This window comes from Pinus tabuliformis, chromosome 3_1 (genome assembly GCF_031772625.1).
Source record: "Pinus tabuliformis cultivar Carrire ecotype Pingquan chromosome 3_1, CPIR1, whole genome shotgun sequence".
NCBI lineage: Eukaryota > Viridiplantae > Streptophyta > Pinopsida > Pinales > Pinaceae > Pinus > Pinus tabuliformis.
In genome coordinates this window covers 133,312,880-133,335,442 of record NC_142301.1, presented here as the reverse complement: position 1 = coordinate 133,335,442, position 22,563 = coordinate 133,312,880, and the positions used below count along the sequence as shown (strand labels likewise).

General features: G+C 38.2%; 1 protein-coding gene across 4 annotated transcripts in view; it reads left to right on the top strand.

Moving 5' to 3' along the window:
* The window catches only part of LOC149186124 (protein CHUP1, chloroplastic-like), a 58,596-nt gene extending 43,141 nt beyond the window's left edge, over positions 1-15,455 (top strand). For all 4 annotated transcript variants that reach the window (XM_089410907.1, XM_089410910.1, XM_089410908.1 and 1 more), the window contains 2 exons: positions 14,625-14,771; positions 14,955-15,455. In XM_089410907.1, coding sequence (XP_089267033.1) covers positions 14,625-14,771; positions 14,955-15,041 — 234 coding nt within the window. In that variant the 3' untranslated portion in view covers positions 15,042-15,455. The remainder of the gene's footprint in view (positions 1-14,624; positions 14,772-14,954) is intronic.
* Positions 15,456-22,563: the final 7,108 nt, after the last annotated feature.

The following is a 22,563-nucleotide window of genomic DNA, read 5'->3' as shown; positions in this document are numbered from 1 at the left end:
GAAGTTATGGGTACTTCCTGTGTTTATGAAAACAATGACATTTTCATTTTTTATGTGCCCTCTTAGTTTCAAAGTTTGGGGTTTCTCTATTGTTGTTATTGTGGCGAGCGATATCTTGCGAATGGCCTCCTCATCTTCTATATTTGGAATATTAGTTTCTTCTTTATATTCATCCTCTGAGAAATCGCTGGAAGTATTAGATTTTTCCTTGGCTTCACATGTATGTAGTTTTTTTGTTATTGCATCTGTGCATGGGTGTCCAATTGTCTCCACAATTCCTACATTTGTTGATCCATTATTTCTCTATACTCTATTGTTGGTTCTCTTCCTCTTCTAATGGCAGAGGTATATATTTGCCAGACTTGTCCGCAGGGTTCTTTTTTTACGTTTCATTTGAGTATTTGTTTGTTTTTTCTAGAGTTGTAAAAGGTGGCTTGTTGAACTTGTTCTTTTGTTATATTTATTTTGATGCATGCTTGGCATCCTCAATGGTTATAGGATTCCGTAGCTTTATTTCATTATGGATATAATATTTTAATCCACAAATGTACATTTTTAGCAACTATTTGTTTGTGAGTCCAATTTTTCTAGTTTCCAAAACTTCCCATTCTTGTGTAGTCGTTTGTGTTCCCCTTATGTTTGAGAAATACAAATTTGTTGTACAAATCATCATCTTTTGCGTCTTAAAACCTTTTTAATAATGTCGTCGTGAAACTCTGCCAATGAAAGGAACGAATGTCACACTTCCTAGTCCACCATAGGAATCAATCATAAGCTTCCCCTTCTAAGTTGTTGGAAGCTATCATTATATTTTTTATTTCACCCAACAGAGGGTTTGATTCAAAAATTTCTTCCATCTTGTTGACCCAAACGACTACTCCTTGTTAATTTTTCCTAAGGCTACATTGTTCTTTGTTGTAGATAATTGTATTTAAACATTTTCAACATTTACTTTTTACATTCACCCCATAACATTACTATCAACATTAGCAATTATGTAGAGAAAACAATAAACAACAAAACAAAAAAGATCAATAGAAGAAAAACATGCACAATGGAGACACCAGTGTTTAGGTCAGAGACCAAGGAAAAACCCCACTAGGGGGAAAACTTGTTGAAAATGCAACCAGAATATCTTGATTTAATTTTGTCCTTGAATTAAATCAGGAATAAAATTGTAATTCCCCATCACAAGACAACTTGTACGAGTTAAGTAACTTAATTTGACTTAGTTGGATCAGTTAATTCGAGTTGAGGGTCTAACTTGAGTCATGTAGAGTGTCTCCTACTTTATAGGAGCCTTGGTTGAGTGTATTTTGATTTGTAATTAATTAATTTAGTTTAACTTAGTTAAAGTCAATTAAACTAGTTCCAACTGATGAAGGAACTAGTAGGAGGTCAGACAGTGGGGTGCTGCTTCATGTGTTCAACTAGTTAACAGATGATTCACTCATAAATAACTCATGCATGTCAGGTCTGAGAGTTACCTAATTGAGATAGAGTTCAAGGGTAGTGTACTATCAGTGGTATAATCGTTTGAATTGTACATGTGGTGCATGCAGTTAGAGGAAGGTCTATGAGGATTGTGCAATTCATATTGAGGAATTTTCCTAATTAATAGGGGCTAATTCCCAAGGTAACAACGCAAGGAAATAGGGACCTGGGCAAGCAGAAAATTGGTTAAGTATTGGCCTAGGCTTGTCTTGGAAGTTGTGAGTCAGATAGAGATAGTGCAGAGGTTGCTCAGGCTTGAACAAAGCATTGTAATCTTCTCATATTTTTTGACTAATGCAATATACAAATAGCAGGTGTTTTTAACTATGGCTTTCCCCAGGAAATCATTGTGTAATGTGTTGATTGAATTCTTTCTCTTGTATGCTTCGTGATTTCGCGATCGTTTAATTGTTTCTGCTGATGAGTAGATTAGATTCAAATCTATTGTTTTAGTAAATTACAATTAGCAGTTTGAATCTACAAGGAATTTCTACACGGTATTAGAGCAGAAATCACACTAGAAGGGGAGAATACGAGTTTGTCTTTTGCAGGTGAAATTGAATTTGCAGGAACATTCTTTAGAGCCAGTAGGATGTCATTCTACGTATTGAGACTCGAATATGCCCTTGAGGGTAGTTTGAATTGTATTTCTTGGAAGGACAGGATGGAGTTAGTGTTGGAAGACAACGGGCTGAACGAATTCATAGACAAAGATATTCCTAAGCCTCCAATAACAGATGCTCAAGATCTGGCAGAGTGGAGAAAATGTGTTGCAAAGGCGAGAAGGATCATACTAGAAGGAGTTCGAGATCATATTGTCTCAAACCTCCATGGGAAGGATACACCATATGCAATGTGGCAAGCCTTGATTGACTTGTTTCAGAACAACAGTGACCACAAGAAGCTGGCACTAAAGGATAAGCTTCAGAAGATCAAGATTAAGAAGGGTGACACAATACCACAATACTTAAGCAAGTTTTCCCAATGTGAGGATGAGCTTGGGAGTGTTGGTATTATAGTTGCTAAAGATGATCTAGTCATTCTAGCACTTCTAGGCCTTCCCAAGAGCTGGCACAACTACCAGGATTCAGTAAATGGGAGGGAGCATCTACCAAAGTGGGAGTGTTTGTGGTCCAACTTGGTGTAAGAAGAGATAAGGCGGAGCACTAGAGATGGAACCTCATCCAAGCATGATGATGAGGAGAACTGTGCCTTAGCTAGAAAGGCGAAGAAAGGGAAAGGAAAGAAATTCCAATCCAAAGGAGATTCTAGTCAGGGCGGCAAGAAGAAGGACTTGTCGAAGATTAAATGTTTTCACTGTCATGAGCTAGGACACTATGCCATGAAGTGTCCGCACAAGAAGGCTAGCAAGAAGCCCTCAGGAGGAGCGATAGGTGAAGCTCTTGCTTCACAATTCGAGTTGGATTTCACCCTCATTGCTTGCATGATGACATCGGTGATGGGTAGTGTGTGGTATCTGGATAGTGGAGCTTCATTCCATATCTCTGGAAACAAAGAATTTTTCGGTGACTTGGAGGAGAAGGACCTCCTGATGCACACTGAAATGGGAGATGCTGGGAGGTATAGCGCGACCGACATCGGTACTATTACTTTTCAGACGGAGTCTGGTTCTTCTCTCACATTAAAAGACGTCATGTATGTTACGGGTTTGAAGAAGACTTTAGTTTTAGTTTCTATGTTGGAAGACCATGGCTATGATGTGATATTTAGCAAACGAAAGGCTTTCCTTCGTCACATAGCCACAACACAAGTGAAGTGGATCGGGGTTTGGGTGAAGAACCTCTACAAATTGGAAGTAGAAGATTGTGTTGCTTTGTGCACAAACGCAGAGAACTGCAAAGACGAGACATCGATGAATTATGGCATAGAATATTGGGCCACTTGCACTACGGAGCTTTGAAGATCATGCAATAAATTTCTTCAACACTTCCCAAGGGTGCACTAGAGCAGAGAGATACATGAAAAGGGTGTACATTAGGGAAATACACCAAAGCCACCTTTCATGATTAGGAGAGTCGAGCGCAAGCGATCCTTGAAAGTTCACTCAAAGGTGTGTGGACCGTTCTTGATCGGATTTTCGGGATGTGTACACTAGAAGAAGCTTTTTCAGGCAAGAAACCACATGTGGCACACTTTAGGATCTTTAGTTCATCAGTGTACTGTCATGTTACCAAGGATGCAAGGAAAAATCTAGAGCCAACAACTGAGTTGAGCTTATTTGTGGGGTACACTGATACACCTCACAACTATCGGGTGTACCTGCGATCTCACAGGATGACAATGGTTCGTAGAGATGTGAAGTTCGATGAAGAGAAGGCCATGAGATGATCCCTTGAGAGGGAGCTTCAATTGCATGCAGGTGAGGAGTTTTTAGCTCCAATGGGAGAACCTTAGGATGATGTGGAGCAACCACATGCAAGGAGAAGAGAGTGGAAGCACCTGCTCATGCCAAGACTTCTAGAGATGGAAGGAAGCACACCAAAGAAGCTAACGGATTGATGCATGATGCTAGAGAGAATGTGGGAGCACCCACATCACAGCGTAGGCAGAGGTCACTAGATCGGTACACTAGCTACATGGCTCTGATGAGCGAGAGTGTAGAGATTGAGCCATCCTCATTCGAGGAAGCAGTGCAACAACCAATATGGGTTGATTCCATGGTATAGGAGTATGACTCCATTATCCGAAACATTGTTTGGGAAGTGGTCCCAAGACCAGTAGACAAGTCAGTGGTGAGTTCCATATGGCTTTACAAGGTAAAGAAAATAGCAGATGGGAGTGTCAAGAAACACAAGGCCAAGTTTGTGGCCAGAGTGTTCTTTCAGGTGGAGGGAATTGATTACAAGGAGACCTTTGCTCCAGTAGCAAGGTACTCTTCAATTAGATCTATTCTAGCACTTTCAATGCAGATGGGATGGAAGATACATTAGATGGATGTGAAGACAACATTCCTGAACGAAGTGATTGAGGAAGAGGTGTTCATTGAACAACCAGAAGGATTTGAGACCTTCGACAAAGAGTCGCATGTGTGCAAACTCACGTGAGTGTTGTATGGATTGAAACAAGCACCTTGTGCTTGGTACATCAGGATCGACAACTATTTCACCAGGTTGGGTTTCACCAAACGTGAAGCAGATGCGAACCTTTACCATATTGTGGTTGAAAGTAAATTATTGATTATAGTATTATATGTCGATCATTTAATTCTAACCGGTGATGAGAAGTTGGTCAAATCTTGCAAGAGAATTTGAGATGAAAGCCCTGGGGCTCATGCATTATTTCCTTGGTATGGAAGTATGGCAAGTAGATGAGGAACTATTTGTCTCTCAGAGAAAGTATGCCAATGAGATACTGAAGAAGTTCCACATGGAGAGAAAAAAACCCATGGAGACTCCTCTAGCAGGGAATTGGAGGAAGGAAGATGCTACTTCAGGTGAAGTAGTGGAGGCTACTATTTACAAGCAGCGTATGGGTTCACTTATGTATTTGAAGAACACACGACCAGACATATGTTTTGCAGTTAACCATCTTAGTCAAGCAATGGTTAAGCCAACCAAACATTAATGGAAGGCAACTAAACGTGTGCTGAGATACCTTAGAGGCACCGCTCAGTTTGGTCTTTGGTACAAACGGACAGAGGGAGTGACGCTGCAAGGCTTCACAGATGCATATTGGGCAGGGAGTCCATCCGATAGAAATAACACATCAGGGGGAATCTTTAGTATTGGGCCAATAACAGTTTCTTGGTATAGCAAGAAGTAGAGATCAGTTGCACTCAGTTCGGCAGAAGCTGAGTACATGGCTACTAGTCAAGCAAATTGTGAGGCTATTTGGATGAGGAAGATCCTTGTTGGGTTATTTGGTCAACAGATGGATCCTAAAGTGATTTATTGTGACAATCAGAGTTGTATCAAACTCTCTGAGAATCTAGTTTTTCATGATTGGTCTAAGAAAATCGACATCTGGTATCACCATCTACGAGATTGTGTGCAAAGGAAAATCATGTTGCTGGATTACATTCGTAAAGAGGAACATGATGCAGACATCTTGACTAAGGCACTGTCAAGAGGCAAATTTGAGTTCCATAAAGGTAGGATTGGGGTATTTGATAATCCCTTTCTTGTTGAGAGGGAGTGTTGAAAATGCAACAAGAAAATCCTGATTTAATTTTGTCCTTGAATTAAATTAGGAATAAAATTGTAATTCCACATCACAAGACAACTTGTACGAGTTAACTAAGTTAATTTGACTTAGTTGGCTCAATTAATTCGAGTTGAGGGTCTAACTTGAGTCATGTAGAGTGTCTCCTACTTTATAGGAGCCTTGGTTGAGTTTATTTTGAATTGTAATTAATTAATTCAGTTTAACTGAGTTAAAGTCAGTTAAACTAGTTCCAACTGATGAAGGAACTAGTAGGAGGTCAGAGAATGGGGTGATGCTTCATGTGTTCAACTAGTTAAATGATGATTCACTCATAAATAACTCATGCATGTCAGATCTGAGAGTTACCCAGTTGATATTGGAGTTCAAGGGCAGTGTACTATCAGTTGTATAATCATCTGAATTGTACAGGTGGTGCATGTAGTCAGAGGAAGGCCTATGAGGATTGCACAATTCATATTGAGGAATTTCCCTAATTAATAAGGGGCTAATTCCCAAGGAAACAATGCAAGGAAATAGGGACTTGGGCAAGCAGAAAATTGGTTAAGTATTGGCCTAGGCTTGTCTAGGAAGCTATGAGACAGATAGAGATAGTGCAGAGGTTGCTTGGGCTTGAGCAAAGCATTGTAATCTTCTCATATTTTCTAACTAATGCAATATACAGATAGCAAGGGTTTTTAGCTTTGGTTTTCCCCAGGAAGTCATTGTGTAATGTGTTGATTGAATTCTTTCTGTTGTATGCTTCATGATTTCGCGATCATTTAATTGTTTTCGCTAATGACTAGAGTAGATTCAAGTCTATTGTTTTAGTAAATTATAATTAGTAGTTTGAATCTACAAGGAATTTCTACAAAACCCATCCAAATTCTTCTTCTATTAGATATTCATCAATTGTTCAGCTAAGATGCAAGGTACAATGAGACACATTAATCATTTTAGGTCACCTATGGCCACCTAGGTATCTTAAATGATCCTTGTTACCCACCACCTGTGGGTAGTATGCATAGGAGAAATTTTTTCTCCTAGATGGTCGTCAGCCGGCAGCCAACAACCCCTTGTAGCCCCCAAATAGTTTTATGTGCCATTTTCTCCGCCATCTGAGCCAACCATTTGGTCCCTCGCCCATTTGTTATGAATGTATGTTTGAAGGTGGGCCTCTCGACCCCGAAGGTAAGGCTTTTCATTGGTATAGTTGAGTAATTTTTCTTACTTGTCATGGGCACTTTTGGGCATGGATTGGTGGGGGGATTCGACGAAAAGAGTGGGTTAGGTCTGTATTCCTGTCTCCATTGCCCGATTTCGTGGTTACCTTTGCATCCTAGTCCTATGGGATCAACTTCACTGGCCATTAGCTTTAGGGCTCACACTACATGGGAAATCCCGATTTTGGTTGCATGGTCCAGCCTCCCGATACCACTTACAATGTGAGGGATGAATTGGTCCATCATTAAATCAAGGATGGTTTGCTTTTCCTTACTCTCCTTCTTGACATGAGTGGCTGAAGCCTGATAGTTTTGGGTTGGTAGGCACAACTATCAATTTCTCAATATGCTCCCAAATCTCAGCTCCATCCATAAGCATATGTAGCGTTATCTTCCAAGGTATAAAATTTGAGTCACTATCCAATTTGTCACACTGTCTAAGATCAAGAGTCACCATCTTGCAAATCTGAAGCAACCTCAAAGCAAAAAATCAGCAACAAATAAGTAGAACAATCTTTCTAGGATTCAAGTGCTTCTCCCAAGCATCATAGGGCTTCACACCCAACAACCTCAACAAGGCCAAGAACCACCCCTAGGTACAATACAATTGAAATACTAATTCTCTCTTCACATAAAGAGTGATGTTAGCAGAATAAATTTGATACCATGTAGAAATTTGTGTTCTTTGACTTCCAATATAGACAAAAATTTCACCTCACTGTGAGGTTTTCCGGATCTGGTCTTTGTAAACTTCATGAAATATCAATTTAAAACAGCAAACAGTGGACAAGATTTCATTTCACATCAATCCAACACCAGGCATCCCAAAAGAAAAGATATCAAATGTATGCCAACAAGTTTCAGCCATTGGAACACAATTTTTATTAATTTTAGTTAACAATGGTATGTTCTATGCTTTGCACAATTTACTTCAATGTTCCTTTAAGCAGCCCAATGACAATTTCCAATAGCAATCACATTAACCATAAATCACATTGACAGTAACTGTAGATAGAACATGAATAGTAAAATGCAGAAGACAAGAGGACACCAGATTTGACAAATGCTAGGAAAAACCCCCAAGATGGGGAAAACTCTTTGATCAATTCTTCTTATTATTATATTAAATGTTCAGCAGAGAGTGTACAAAAGTCAAAATTGACTTGCCAAATCACCGTGAAAACAACCCTGTCAAATGTGCAGTCAACAATAGTCAAATTTTGCGCTAACCAAAAAGTCAACGTAGGTCAACGCAGTAGCAAATCATCCTCTACACAGCTCAGTCATATCGAGGCAAATTTGGCCTTATAAGGTGGTCAAAGTCAGCCCAAAACAGTCCTAAAAACAATGGTCAAACTTGGTCAAATTATGTAGTAAACTATCTGGTCAACCTCGCGATTGGTCTGTGGTCAAAGTCAACATAATGCCCCGGTCCTTGTGCCAATAAATGCGGTCTTCAAAAATGAAATTCTGACCCAAAAATCGCAGTCAAATGTGGTCAAAACACCCTTGGTCAATGCTGGTCAAACTTGCAACAGACTTTGAAATTTCAGACATGTAATTCGTCCTTCTATTGCCACACATGTGAGGAAAAGAGATGCCCAATAAGCTGTACGAACCAATCAGATAAGGAGAGAGAAGAATGTGTGTGATGATATGATGCCAAATGAGGTTTGAGGTCTCTCATATTTATACAAGACGTTGAGGGTGAAGACACATGTCTCTTGGGCTTCATGAGCCTACATGATGATGTGGCCGACCTTGACAATTTGCACATGTGTGGGCATAAATTCAAAAACACATTTCTGTTTATCCAAATTTAATGATCTTTAGGTCGATTTCCGTCCTCTCGAAAAGAGGAATTCAATGCAATAATCATCTCCATCAAATGATCTGTCCAAAGTGTAATTTGGCCCTAGTTTCCAATTTTAACAATTTTTCATGCATAAAAGAGTTCTGAAATAGAGCAGTAAGTCCACTCTATTATCTTCCAACTATATGTTAAATCCCATAAGAATGTCAGCCCTTAAGTGTGTCAAAGTAGCACGGACATTAAGCGTTGGAAATTTCCAAATCAAGAAGACAATGATTGTGATAAAACAAATATGCAATTTTGGACAGCCGGTAACTTTACACACACATTATCTTGCAAGGAAAAAAGGAACGAAATACATATTGGCATTTTAGAAGGAAATCCAAGTCTATATAAACTCTTATAGATGATTGCATGATGCAAAGTCCAAAAATATTATTTATAGATGAGGCTATACAACTTGTTGAAAAGTGTCACTAGGTTCGGTCTTCATAATGACATATGTAATTGTGATTTTATGTAATTGATGAAAACAAGAAAAATAAAATTATTATTGTAATGCTTGTCTCATGGGTTGTCATGAGCAAGAAATTTTATTTTTTGTAATGGCTCTTCATTGTGAGCCTTTAGGATTTGTCATCTAGTCATAAAAGTCAAATTGAGTCAATTTCATATATGAAGGACCCTTCTTGGGCATGTTACATTTTGTATGAGTCATCAAATAAAGTATGAAAGCCCTCCAAGATAAGCGCAAGACCTCTCCTACAAGTCGACTTCAAGAAGGATAATAATATCTTCACCAAAGGACACATCGGCTCACCTACATGTCATGTCAGCTAATTAGCATGGGCAACAACTATAAATAGGGCAGCTCAGCCTTATTTCAGAGACACAATTTCTGTGATGAATTTCGGTCAAGGTCTGAAATAGAAAGTGGTGCGAAGGTCAGTGAAAGGGAGTCTCCTAGCCAGCGTGAAGAAAGAAGGAAGAGCAAAGTTTTCTTGGGTTTGTTTTGGGCTAAAATACACTCCACACGTGTAAGGATCTGCTGTCACCTATTGCAGACAGGGCCGAGGTATTTCAGTTATCATAAGAAGGCAGATTTGGGAAAAGAACAAGTGTATCCTCAAGCTGAATTGAGGAAGGACAGTCTCCTAGTCAAGCGAAGAAGGAAGATACCTCCAAACAGCTCACACGTGAGAATTGCAAGGGTATAAGATAAGCCGAGGTTGCAGATTTGTGGATGAAACTGAAATTGCAGTAGTGCAGACAGTTTGACTTGCGTTGACCATAGGAGAAGGAAAGAGAAACAAGTTTGTTTCAAGAAGGATTTCATCAAGGAAGGTTTGTGACTTGGTCTTGGAGTGGAAAAAAGGTCTAGGGTCTTGGTCTTGGTATTCATCAATTGGAATCTCTATAAGAAGAAGAATTTGTTTAGGTTTTCCTCTCAAGAAGGAGAGGTTTTGGCCCTGGCTGATAGCCTATATTCTGTGTCTCTTGTCTCCTTATGGTTTATGCATTGGTAGACATTTGATGAAGAATAACATTATAATAATAAAGTAAAAGAAGATCCTAATCTAAGAAGTAAAAAGCACTCACAAACAGTTATCAATAGAAGAGAAATCACCTAATCTCGATGCCCTAGATTTTTCAACACATCCAAGATTCCAAAATCAGTCTTTATACATGAGGCTATACATTCAAAACTGGGCTTTATATACATGATTATATGTGTTGAAAATGAAATAAAACATGAGCTAAACACAAGTACAATTACGTATCCTAATAATCATCATCATCAATTTCATCAACAAAAATAGAACAAGGTGTTTGTTCAACAGAACTAAATTATAGATTGATTAGAGATAAATTAGTTTTTGGAGTGAATAAAGATAAATTTTCGTGGTAGATTAAATTATTTTTTGGCCATAGAAAGGCCCCACACCCTTTTTGTGCACTTAAGTTAGCCCGCACAAGCAAAAAACAGTCGTGAAAACAGAGTAGATTTGAGAGTTCTGGCATATTGGTATGCCATGTTGGGGGTCGTCGTTTCCTAACACACACACACACACACCTGTATAAAGAATGAAGTACATGTACATGTTGAGAAATCTAGGGCAGCTAGGTTATGGTTAATTCAATTTGATTTCTCTTAAATTTTGATAGTTGCTTGTGACATTATTTTAGATTCTTCTTCTCTTTATTGTTATTTTGTTAATTTATCATCAAACAACTACCAAAAACATGAAGATCGTCAATGACAAAAGGGCACTAGATGTAGGCGCTCAGCCAAGGGAAAACCCCAATGAAGGGGCAAAACCCAGTCAAACTCTTCCATAAATAAATTCAAATCAAAATTGAGGTAACCAGAACCCAAGACCGAGACAAATGATTTCCCTCACTCCACCAAGTCAGCCTTCGATAAACTGCAAACTAGTTTTTGGCCCCTCTTCTTTCTTCTGCAACACTTGGTTTCCTGCTCTTTTTCAGCCCTGTAGTTCATAAAAAAAACTCGCACGTGTGGCTAAGGATCACTTATTTCAGACTTATGCTTCGACTTCTCTTCCTTCTTAGCATAGGATACACCCTTCTCTTGATATTTCGCACTCCATTACTCCTATTTGTAGATCGAATGCCATCTCTTCTTGCTACTCAATAGGTCGAATGATAGGCTATTAATAGTTGTTTGAGGCTCCACTTGAGGCTGACTTATCAACTGTTTGAGGCCGGCTTGGAGGATTAGGGTAGGATGACATGCAGGAGAGGAATTTGACTTGATGGAGGAGTCTTTTTGACACAAAACAATTTTTCTTCTTTGACTTAAGGTGCCCATGAAGGGCCTTTGACATTATGACTTCGATTTTGACATAATACAAAAATCCTAGAGCACTCAATGGGTGCTTTGATCTATTGACCATTGACCCAAGCATGAAAGCCATGCTTTAATAAGTCAATTTCTTTTACAATAAAAAATCATTTTTCTTTCTTTTGACAAATACAATTATGAAGACCGACACTAATTACATTCTTCAACAATACATTCCATATGTTTATCACAAATATGGTACAATCTCTAGCTCTCCAAACCTTGGCCAGCAAAAACCAAGAAAACCCTAGCCAACATGAAAGATCTGCAACATGCTAGCATCAACATCAACAACTTCTTCTTGGTTTCAACACTTGTCTCCCACAAGTGTTTACTTGCAACATTTCTCAAAATTAGATCTAAGGTTAGAGTACTATCAAATATGAGTAAGGTTAGAAGATGTTGCAAAGGCTACTTTTTGAACTCACAAATGTCCCTATGAATTCAAGGTGATGTCATTCAGGAAAACCAATGCCTCTGCCACTTTTTAGGCAACTATGAGTGAACTTTTTAAACACTACCTAAGGAAGTTTGTGCTAGTCTTTTTTGATGATATTCTTATCTACAATGACATGGAAGGGACATCTTAACCATTTGGAGCGAGTCTTCTCTCATAGAAGAAAATCAATTTTATGCGGAAATATCAAAATGTAATTTTTGGTAAGGAAGAAGTAGAATACCTTGGCCATGTCATATCCAATAACGGAGTCAAGGTGGATCCCAATAAAACCAAAGCAATCATGGAATGGCCAAAACTACGAGGATTTCTAACATTAGCAGGTTATTACCAAAGGTTCATCAAGAGCTACGCTCATTTGACAATGTCAGTATCAAATTTCTTGAAGAAAAAATTCTTCCAACGGAATAACAAGGCGGGAGAATGTTTTGATACATTGAAAAAGGTTGTGCCATCCATTCTTGCATTAGAAACATCAAATTTCACAAAACCCTTTGTGGTATAATGTGATGTTTCGGGGTTTAGAATAGGCACAATGTTAATGCAAAACAACCATCCGATAGCTGTTGAGAATTGGAAGCTCAACAAAAGGGAAAGCTTAAATTCTGCATATGATAAATAGATGCTTACCATTATCGATGCATTAGCCAAGTTTTAACAATACATCTTGCAAAGTAAATTCTCAATATGTATGGATCACAACAGCCTTCAATGCATATTACAACCAAAAACATTGTCCACTAAACAACAAAAATGGTTGGAAAAACTTTCCACCTTTGATATGGAAATATTATGAAAAAGGGAAAGGACAATGTAGTTGTTGATGTAGTATCACGAAAAGATGATGGAGCAGCATATGCAACAACAATAGTGCTTCCTAATTGGTTAAACAAAATCCAAGTTGAATATGCAAAATTGAATCTTATTCCATAATCAAGAATTTGGACCAAAACCCAAAATTTGAATAGAGAAATGACATCTTATGGTACAAGGACAAAATTAGTTAACATGCTCAAAAGTTTTAAAAGTGAACTTCTTATGTTTTAAAAGTGAACTTCTTACATTTGTTCTAATGTCAGTTACTAAGTTTGAAATATAAATGTGCTTTTGTCTACTTGTTTTGCAATCTTGCTGTGATTTCTAAAATTTGGAAGCTCTTAAATTCGTTTCGGTTCATGTCTGCTCTTTTGGAGAAGTTGAATACAAAGTTCTAAAAAGCATAGACCAAGGCTATATTTTTAATCAATTCTAAACTCCATGGATTGTAGTCCTATTTGTATTTATCTCATCGTCGTTTGTTACTTCAATTCAACATAAGGTTATTTTCATATTTCATCCATTCCCGTGGCATGATTTTTCTATTAAAGATTAACTTAGTAATTTCATCCATTCCCGTGGCATGATTTTTGTATTAAAGATTAACCAAGTAATTTCATCTATAATCTGTCATGATCTTCCCTCATTTCCCCAGCCCATTTTTCTGGCTTTGATACTTTGTGTACCTGACTTATCAAGATGTCTTTAGACTGGGATCCTTTTCCTTCCGTGATCTCTGTAAACTTTGTTCCATTTCTTTTCGATGCTTCTTCCGTAAGTTGTAAAATCGCAATGGTGCATATGGTCAACTTCGTCTGGCTATATGTTTTATTTTTGGGACCAAAAGCATATACTATTATATATGAAATTAATTGACGGGATTTGTAATTTTCAACTTACTAACTAGCACATAATTCCAATCTACCTAACAAATTTATACGCCAAGCAATGTTAGGTCTTATTTTCCACTCTCATCCAATATCAACCTGGCATCAATACAATTGGTTGTTCCACTAATGGAGATACACGTATTAGAAGAGGTTTAGAATAGAAGAGACTTTTAGCAATATTATTATCATTCGCTACATGAGAGTTTATTGGTGGGCACCTAGATATTCATGGATGGGTTAAGGTATACCTACGACTCTTAAAACCAGCATAAATTTATCTGGATTCCATGCTATTAAAAACAAACATTATAGTTATAACATTTTGACATTATTTGATATTTAAGTTTACAGTTTGTCATAACATATTGGAGTCATCTACGGAGGTAGAGGAATTGTCCGGACTGCCAAAAGTGGTTGGAATGTTGGCAAAAAATTTCAAAAAATCTTGTAGAGGCAGTGTTTAAATCGTGTTTTTATGGTAGAAATAAATTCAGCACCATCAAAAATGTCTAGGACACCTAAAATTTTGAAGTTTAACAACTATAACTTGGATTTATAAAAATTCTTGCCTGATTTTCTCTTTAAATATAACTGGAATCCTCCAGCTAGTTAAACTAGAGCTAACATATCTGATATAAACTAAAAATCTATATTATGAATATTAAATTCTTTTAGATTCCGTTATTCCTCCTGCTAGTTAAACTACGGCTAACATATCTGATATAAACTGAAAATCTATATTATGAATATTAAATTCTTTTAGATTCCGTTATTAATTACTAAATTTCTGATTTGTTAATTTCTGGCCTTTTATCTTTTATTTTATAAGAACTTACCAACCAATCACGTTTCAACGGTTAATTCCGAGACTTGCCTTGGGTTATGAATTATTTGTAATGTGCAGATTAAATTTGCTTGTGTCCAACTCGCGAGAAAGTACATGGAGCGTGTGGCATCTGAGCTGGATGGTATTGCAAATATCTCAGAAAAGGAACCAGTTAGAGAGTTTCTACTTCTGCAGGGAGTGCGTTTCGCCTTTCGCGTTCACCAGGTGAGAAATTGCATCCATTATGCTGTACTTCTTTTTTGAATGAAGTTGTGAGCAGCAAGGCTGATTTCTCAATGTAGCAAAATCAAATTTTTGGGAATTGTATTTCAGATACTCCAGTATCATATATACCTTGAACAACTCTAGCTCTGTGGGAATTTCATAATACTCAAATGTTATGTGCAGTTTGCTGGAGGTTTTGATGAAGAGAGTATGCGAGCATTTGAGAGTCTCAGAAGGCGTGCTCAGGAGCAGACTAGAGAAGCAAACTAAGCAACGATTACAGATTAATTTTCAAATCCAGCCTAATTTTCCTGTTGAAAAAGAATAGATGTATCATATTTCAGAAGTCGGTTAGGTTGACCAAAGTCAACCAACCCTTTGTATTAGTGTTAGTTGCACTAATTTAAGATGAAGTAAAAGCATAAAACATAATGAACCCAAGATGCATGTTAAAATCCGAAATTCGTCTCTGATTTAGTATTGCCTCCTGTGGATAAAGCGTATTCTCCATTTTAGAGCTCTCATCACATGACCTTTAGTTAGACTAACCTTGAAATCCACCTGCATGGAGTTTTGATCGAACTCTTTCACTGTAGTATTGTTATCATTCTGACTTGACATACGTCAATGGAGTTATGATTAGTAATTTCATGCGTTAACGAGAAAAACACTTATCGATATACACATTGAAATGTTGGTGATATACTTCAATTCCAACGTTAGCACTAAACCAACTTATATGCGTGGTGAGGGCCATAGCTATGAATTACGTATCCTTTGGCTTAAGCAAAACCTTCTTCTGGATTTAGTTATTTAATTAGACGCTTAATCAATTTATATTTGAGAATGTAAATATATTTCAATATATTAGGATATATGATAGGTTAAAAATATCTGAGTTTTTAGAGTTAGTTTATTTGGTTATATTTAATATATGATACGTTAAAAATATCTAAAAGTTTTTAGAGTTAGTTGAATTGGTTGACTTAAATATAAGATTTATTATTTTTTTTCAAAGTTGGGAAGTTCATATGTTCAACTCTTTTTATCTTTTCCGGGTCTAGCTTTATCATCAAGTTTGACAATATACCTACTTTATTGAATCCAAGATAATACTCATAGTGATTTGCTCTTTCTTTGTAGAGTCTTCAGCCACACTGCATTTGACTGCATTTCATTATGTGCTCACCACACCAGTTTAAATCTCGCACTGCACATACGCAACTCTATTCTTCTGTTATTTGACCAAGATCTCCGATTGGTCATCGTCTTCTTACACTCTCTTCTACTCTTGGCTCAGTTTGATGTTCATTTGCATCCCAGATCTACATTTAGATATGTTCTAAGATGTGCTTCTGCACTCAACTCAGCTTGAACTCAGCTTGATGTTTATCTGCGTCTCAAATATGCATTTAGATCTGTTATGGGCCCTGCTTCTGCACACTTAGCAATATTACCACTATTCTCTCTGTCATATGATCTGCTCAGGTTTCATCTACACAGGTTAAGCACTTGCTACAACATTTAACTCGGAATTTATAGCTTAAGATCTCTATTACCATGGGTATCGATCCATGGCTTTCACCCATGGTATCATGGATCCTTTAACCATTTCAACAAGCCACATTTTGTTCACATGCAGTATTCTCATAGTTCTCTCATATTCTTACATACAACTCTTCTCCCGTTTACGTCATGTTCACCTCTTATTTAGCCATCCATCTCCTTACGCATGTGTTCTTATGCATGTGCTCTGTCTCATGCTCTATTAACTGCACTGCATGCATTCTCTAATAATTGCTCTATCGACTACTCTTACCAAGAAATCATATGTATACGAGAACCATTTTAGCTCCTTTACCTTAGTTGTGCCTTTACTCATCTTCAACATCTGTCCTTGTGATCAGGCGTTGTTACCTTGGCTTAGCATGTCACTATTGTGATGAATCTGATATCAGGGTTATTTGTTATGGACACTTTGTATCAAGCATATCTCGAATGCCCAGATTTCCTTTTCCTTAGCCTTTGGCTTTGAGTGTTGGGCACTTAACTCCTCATGACTTGGGGTTGGGACCCTGTTCTTTGCTAGAAAATCGGAAAGGCAGAAATATTTTCTTACGTTGATAATTACTTGTGATATATTTGTGTTCTTATTAACTTTCTTATGTTCTTCTTTTATCTTTGTTTAATCAAGCAATCATCAAGACAAAACACGAAGATCAATGACACCAGATGTAAGCACTTTGCCAGGGCTAAAACCCTTTTATAGGGGAAAACCCAGTGAAACGCTTCCACTAGCAAATTCAAGTTGAGATAGTCCAAAAGACCTTCCTCCTCCACCAAGTCAGCGTTTTGAGATAGACCCAGACCCTAGACCGAAAGACTTTCCTCCTCCACCAAGTAAACCTTCCAATATGATTCAACAACCTTCAATTGTCTCTTTTCGTCCAATAGTTGTAACCCAACAACAACCCAGAATTTTGGCCCAGCTTCACAATTGCAGTTTTGGCCCCTCCAACAACTCAACAGCTTCACACATGTGAGAGAAAGAGAGAAAATTTTGATTTCTAGTGCTTGACAAAGTCCTTTTCTGCTAGCCCTTTCTTCCTTGTTCTTTGAATTTCTCACTTTTTCTTGTCTCGGAAATTTCAAATCGAACTCGTTGAGTGAGTGCTCCAAATGAGGTCGAGTTGTTGCCTTTATATAAGAGATTATGCCCTTCAATTAGGCCGACTTGGTGGAGGAGGCTTAGAAGACCTAATTTACATTAAAATAAATTTGTTTCTTGATTGACAATGCCCAAGAAGGGTCTATTACATTATGACATGGACAAGGACAGTTGGCATAAACCCTAGAAGCTTACAATGGAGGCTTTGACCTATAAACCATTGACCCAAGCATGAAACCCATGCTTTAATAAGTCAATGACTTTAATAATAAAATTAATTTTCTTTCTTTTGACAAATACATTACATCATGATTCAAATACAATTATGAAGATCGACACTAGTTGATGCAGCATTCGCTGCAAATATCCACAATATGCATACAAATGCATGTCATATTCATGTCCTAGGAATTTCCATCTCATATTGAGGAAAAACTCTCTTAAATCAAGATTTAATGTTCTTATCTAAATGCTTAAGTGGAAACATTTGATTTAGCTATCCAAGGTCTAAACCTTAATAAACATTTGAGCGAAAACCATATGACCCTTCAATATCTTTGGTTAACTCTTATTACCTGCGCATATCAACCATAATATATTTATTCCGCTTTATTTCTATTATAACTCTTGTATAATAGAAATTACACATAAACCATTTAATCCTTCATTACTTTACCATTCTGCCGATTCACATGATTTTGCACATATACCGATGCTCAACCTGCGCTTCAAATTTGCACCGTTGATCTCTTCCTTCAGATCCAACGACTGTTGTGTCACCCGCTCAACTTTTGTGTGCCCAAATCTCCACCATTGATCAATCCCGCATGATCCAATGGATATCACACAATATCGCGCTCCAACTAGCATGACCAATAAAATTTCGGAAGCACGCGAGAAAAGTTGTTTTGGTGTGCTACGTGTTGCCTCCAAGTTTTATCGCGTAGAATTTTGAAATACCACTTACAGCCTTTAGGCCGCGCGAGATACCACTTCCGGTCTTTCGAAAACTGCCCACATGCTTAAATCAAAACCTTTAAGAAAGACACTTAACCAAAGATTTAGCATTTAATCTTTGCCATTCCTCTTCCATCGTTATTATCCGTCGATTTGGCCGATCCAACGGTTCCTGTGCTTTGCTGTTTAATTCTTTCTACGTCATTAATCTTCTGTTTGACTCCTTCCTGAGCTTAATTATAGTCCATCATTGGAAGTGTTTAACCTCCAATTTTCTATGTACGCTGTCTCGGCTCTCTGTCCTTCTCGATTTCGTTTACACACACATATCTTATGCAAAAACACTTCGTTTATAAATAATTACAATTTGATAACATATGTACTCCACACAGGTTTGAAATCGAATTTCTATATTCGTAAACAAGTATTTACATAGTTTCTTCTCTTAGGCCTGATTTCCAATATCAGTGGCCTCTGTTTCCCTATCTGCCCATATGCTTACAATCAAACTCTATCTAATCTCTGACTCTCTAACTAACTAACTAGCTAACTCTCTCTATGCCTTTTAGGCTTACATTTATACAAAAGGTTCTGTAACCCATTTCGGTTCAGATCCTTAATCTGCTCATCAAGTCCTAAAATCTTTCAATGATCCCTTGGGGATCTCAACAACTCAACTAAATCCTAAGGATTCACTTTAATCTCCAAAATCATGAAACCAATTCTTAATCTAAGATTTACAATATTTCAAAATCTCTCAATCCTCACTAATCGCTTATCATCACTCATGTTCTCCTACATTCGAGAACATTTACAATATTCCTCACAATATCTAATTAATTCCTATTCTTAATATCTCTCATAAACTTACTTAAAAACCTTAATAATTAATTGGCATAACAATCACATATGCCCGGAAACATATTAGAAATCTAAGGACTGACGTTGGAGACACATGGGTTTCTGATGGAGGGAGAGGAAATGGCAGTAACAGAGATCGCAGAGTTTACCCTGATCGGTGCCGTAGAGGATAGAAGGGGAATAGCATCACCGGATGGATTGAGTGAAGGCAAATGGAGGCGTAACATTGAGTGGGTTTTGGATCCGTGGGCCATTGCAATGCAGGATGGAGTGATCGAAAATCAAAAGAGAAGCAGATCTGTGTTGGATCTGGAACGGATAGGGAAAACGGAGCAACTCGATCAGAAATCATACTCTGGGTTATCTCTCCCCACAAGCAAAGCATTTCGATCCACCACAAATGCAGTAGGGGTTTATCCCTCTGGAGTTGCCCCAGAAGCAGATCTACGGCCAAATCTGGTGTATGGGGAGATTAACAACTCGCTGTGGGAATTGAGCAACCGAAAGGGAGGAGTGGAGACGGATCTGCGGTGCATCTTGACGGAATGGAGTTTCTTTCTACTAGATCTGAGGTATCCGGTCACTGGATTGCCAGAACGAGGGTTTCGAACAACGACGATCATGGCAATCAGATCCAACCCTGTAACAACCCACATTAGTTGCAGGCAGTCTTGTTTCGTCCACAGCGCATTAACACCGGCTTGACCTGAGCAAACTTGAGTGCAGCTCCTGGATCCCGCTTTCGATAGCACAGATTTTGAACGATTTTTGCAAGGACCTGGATTGATCCCTCTCACCACGGAAGGGCTCTTTAATCACTGATCTGCTAAGGATACAATAGATTTGGCACACACCAGACTGAACAAGCTGTACCAAACCCAGATCGGGAGGTACACTAACCAAAAGCCTCCTTTTGGCCATGAATCGTAGCACGCCGCATAGATCTGGGGGCATGCAACTGCCAAGCTTCCCCTCTGGCTTGAGCTACAAGCCAAATATGCAGAAGAAGAATAGAATGGAAAACTAAATAGGGGTAAAAACCTCAGATATTGCACTGACCAAATAAATCTGATGCTCAACAAAAAAATTGGTCCACACCAAACCCAGAGCTGGATGCCTGATAACAAAAAGTCTCCTCTCTGCCCTGGAACACAGCCTTAGATCATAGATCAGAGCTAGCAGCAGAGAGACGCGATGATTGTGCCGGATCAGACAAACATCCCAACATTGGAGCCTGAAGCATTTGCTTCTGATATGCTCGAAGGATGAAAAAAATACTCTCTTTATCAGATCCATGGAGGGGAACACACTATGCATCAAGATAGGGAAATAGGAGGCGATAAAAACACTCAAACAGAGGATACAAGAAAGGACTGGAATCCCACCCTGCAAACAACTCCTGATCTACACAGGGAAAGTCTTGCAGGAGGAGCGCAAGCTAAAAGAATACGATATAGGCAATGACTCAACCATCTGTCTTAGCATAAGACTCCGTGGAGGCTGTTCCGACACAAGCTCAAAAGGACTTGCTTCCTTCAAAGATGCAGTAAAAGTGAAGATGTAATATAAAGCGAAAACATAACAGCAAGCTACAACCCCTGGGGCCTACATCGTCGAGCAAACAACACAGAACCCTGCATCAACAATCACCCTACCCGAGGTAAATGAAATACATGCTAATTATTTAACTAAAGCAGTGATATGCAGGTTTAATGGTTTTTGTCCCAAACCGGAAGCCCTTTGTTAATGGATTTACTCCATATGGACAGAAAACTGTGATCTCCATCTCTGCTCAAAATGGTTTTTTATTGTCAAATTCGACACAGTAAAGGACAAGGAATATGCATTGAATGAGGGACCATGGTTCTGGGGTAATGCTGGCCTTTTTATAACATCTTGGTTCCTGGATTTTGATCCAAACACCATGGTGGTTTCCAAAATGCCAGTGCGGGTAAAATTATATAACTTACCTCTGCACTTTTGGCACTTCAAATTATTAGAAGGCATCAACAATGCCTTGGGGGAATTCTTAAAAGTAGACAATAAGCGCCTATCCAAGGATATCTATACATTTTCCAGAATCTGTGTGGAAGTGGATCTCAATTAAGGATTACCAGATCACATTCTCTTACTCCACAATGAAAAGCAATGGGCCCAACCACTTAATTATGAAAACACTACCTTCCGATGTTGCATATGTCGTCAAATTGGTCATCTCCAGAGTGTGTGCCCACAAAACAAAAAAGATAGGAAAAGAAGATAGCCACCAGAGTCGAAAGGCTAGTAGTTTTCAGCCACATGGGCAGATGACATAGAAGAGGGAAAGAACACAGAAACCACCAATATATTTCAAGAAGCAGAATATGGAGGAAATAATCCAGAACTCAGCAAAGAAAGCTTTCCACACAATCTACAGAATGATGAAAATCAGATTGAATATGCAATAGATCCAAAGACAACCAATCCACAGCAGCAATGTGAGAAACACACCCCAGGGCAAGAAATTGGAGGCAGCGAGCGAGCATACTCTACAGCGAGCTCAGATTCTGAAAAAGAAATCTTGGCCGCCACAAATGAAGCACAAATGACTGTTGTAATAGTGACACCCAACAATGAAGGTTGGCGGAAAGTGGAAAAAAGGAAAGGTAGGAAAGGATAGATAGACAATTAATTATTTTTAGAACCCGTTTCCAGCAGGACAAGTTTTGATAAAGCATATGCTATTACAACATCTACAACATGTAATTTTACTCAATATGAATAAAATTACGATTTTTCCAGTGGAAAAAAAACTTTAATAATTACATTAATTTAATACTCAGGAAACCAACTTCTTTAAAACACAAGACCCCCTATGTCTACTAAAATACAATGATATTTTTGAGCCGAATGCTCCTACATCACTAGTTACATTCTTCGACATTCCCTCTTAACTAGGGAGGTTTTCATAATTACATGAAGGTACATGAAGATCTCAAAATGATATGAACTATGAAGAGTTCTAGCACACGTAGTGCTACAGATTAGATACCTAACTAGGGTATTCTAACTGGGTGGGACTAAGATAAACTCAACCTTTAGCCACTCTAGGTACCATCAAGTTTTTAAGCTCTATCACCAACCCAGGGATTTAGGTGCATATCCAAGGTCGAAGCTCCATGACCAACGCCACCCTCCCTAGTTCGGGATCTAGACATAAACACATAGGCCGATCAGATGCCCTCCCAAGCATTTTGTTGCCACAAGATGCTTCACCTTTCCTTACCAAATATATATCCATCAATCCAAGCATGCTGCAAAAGTTCA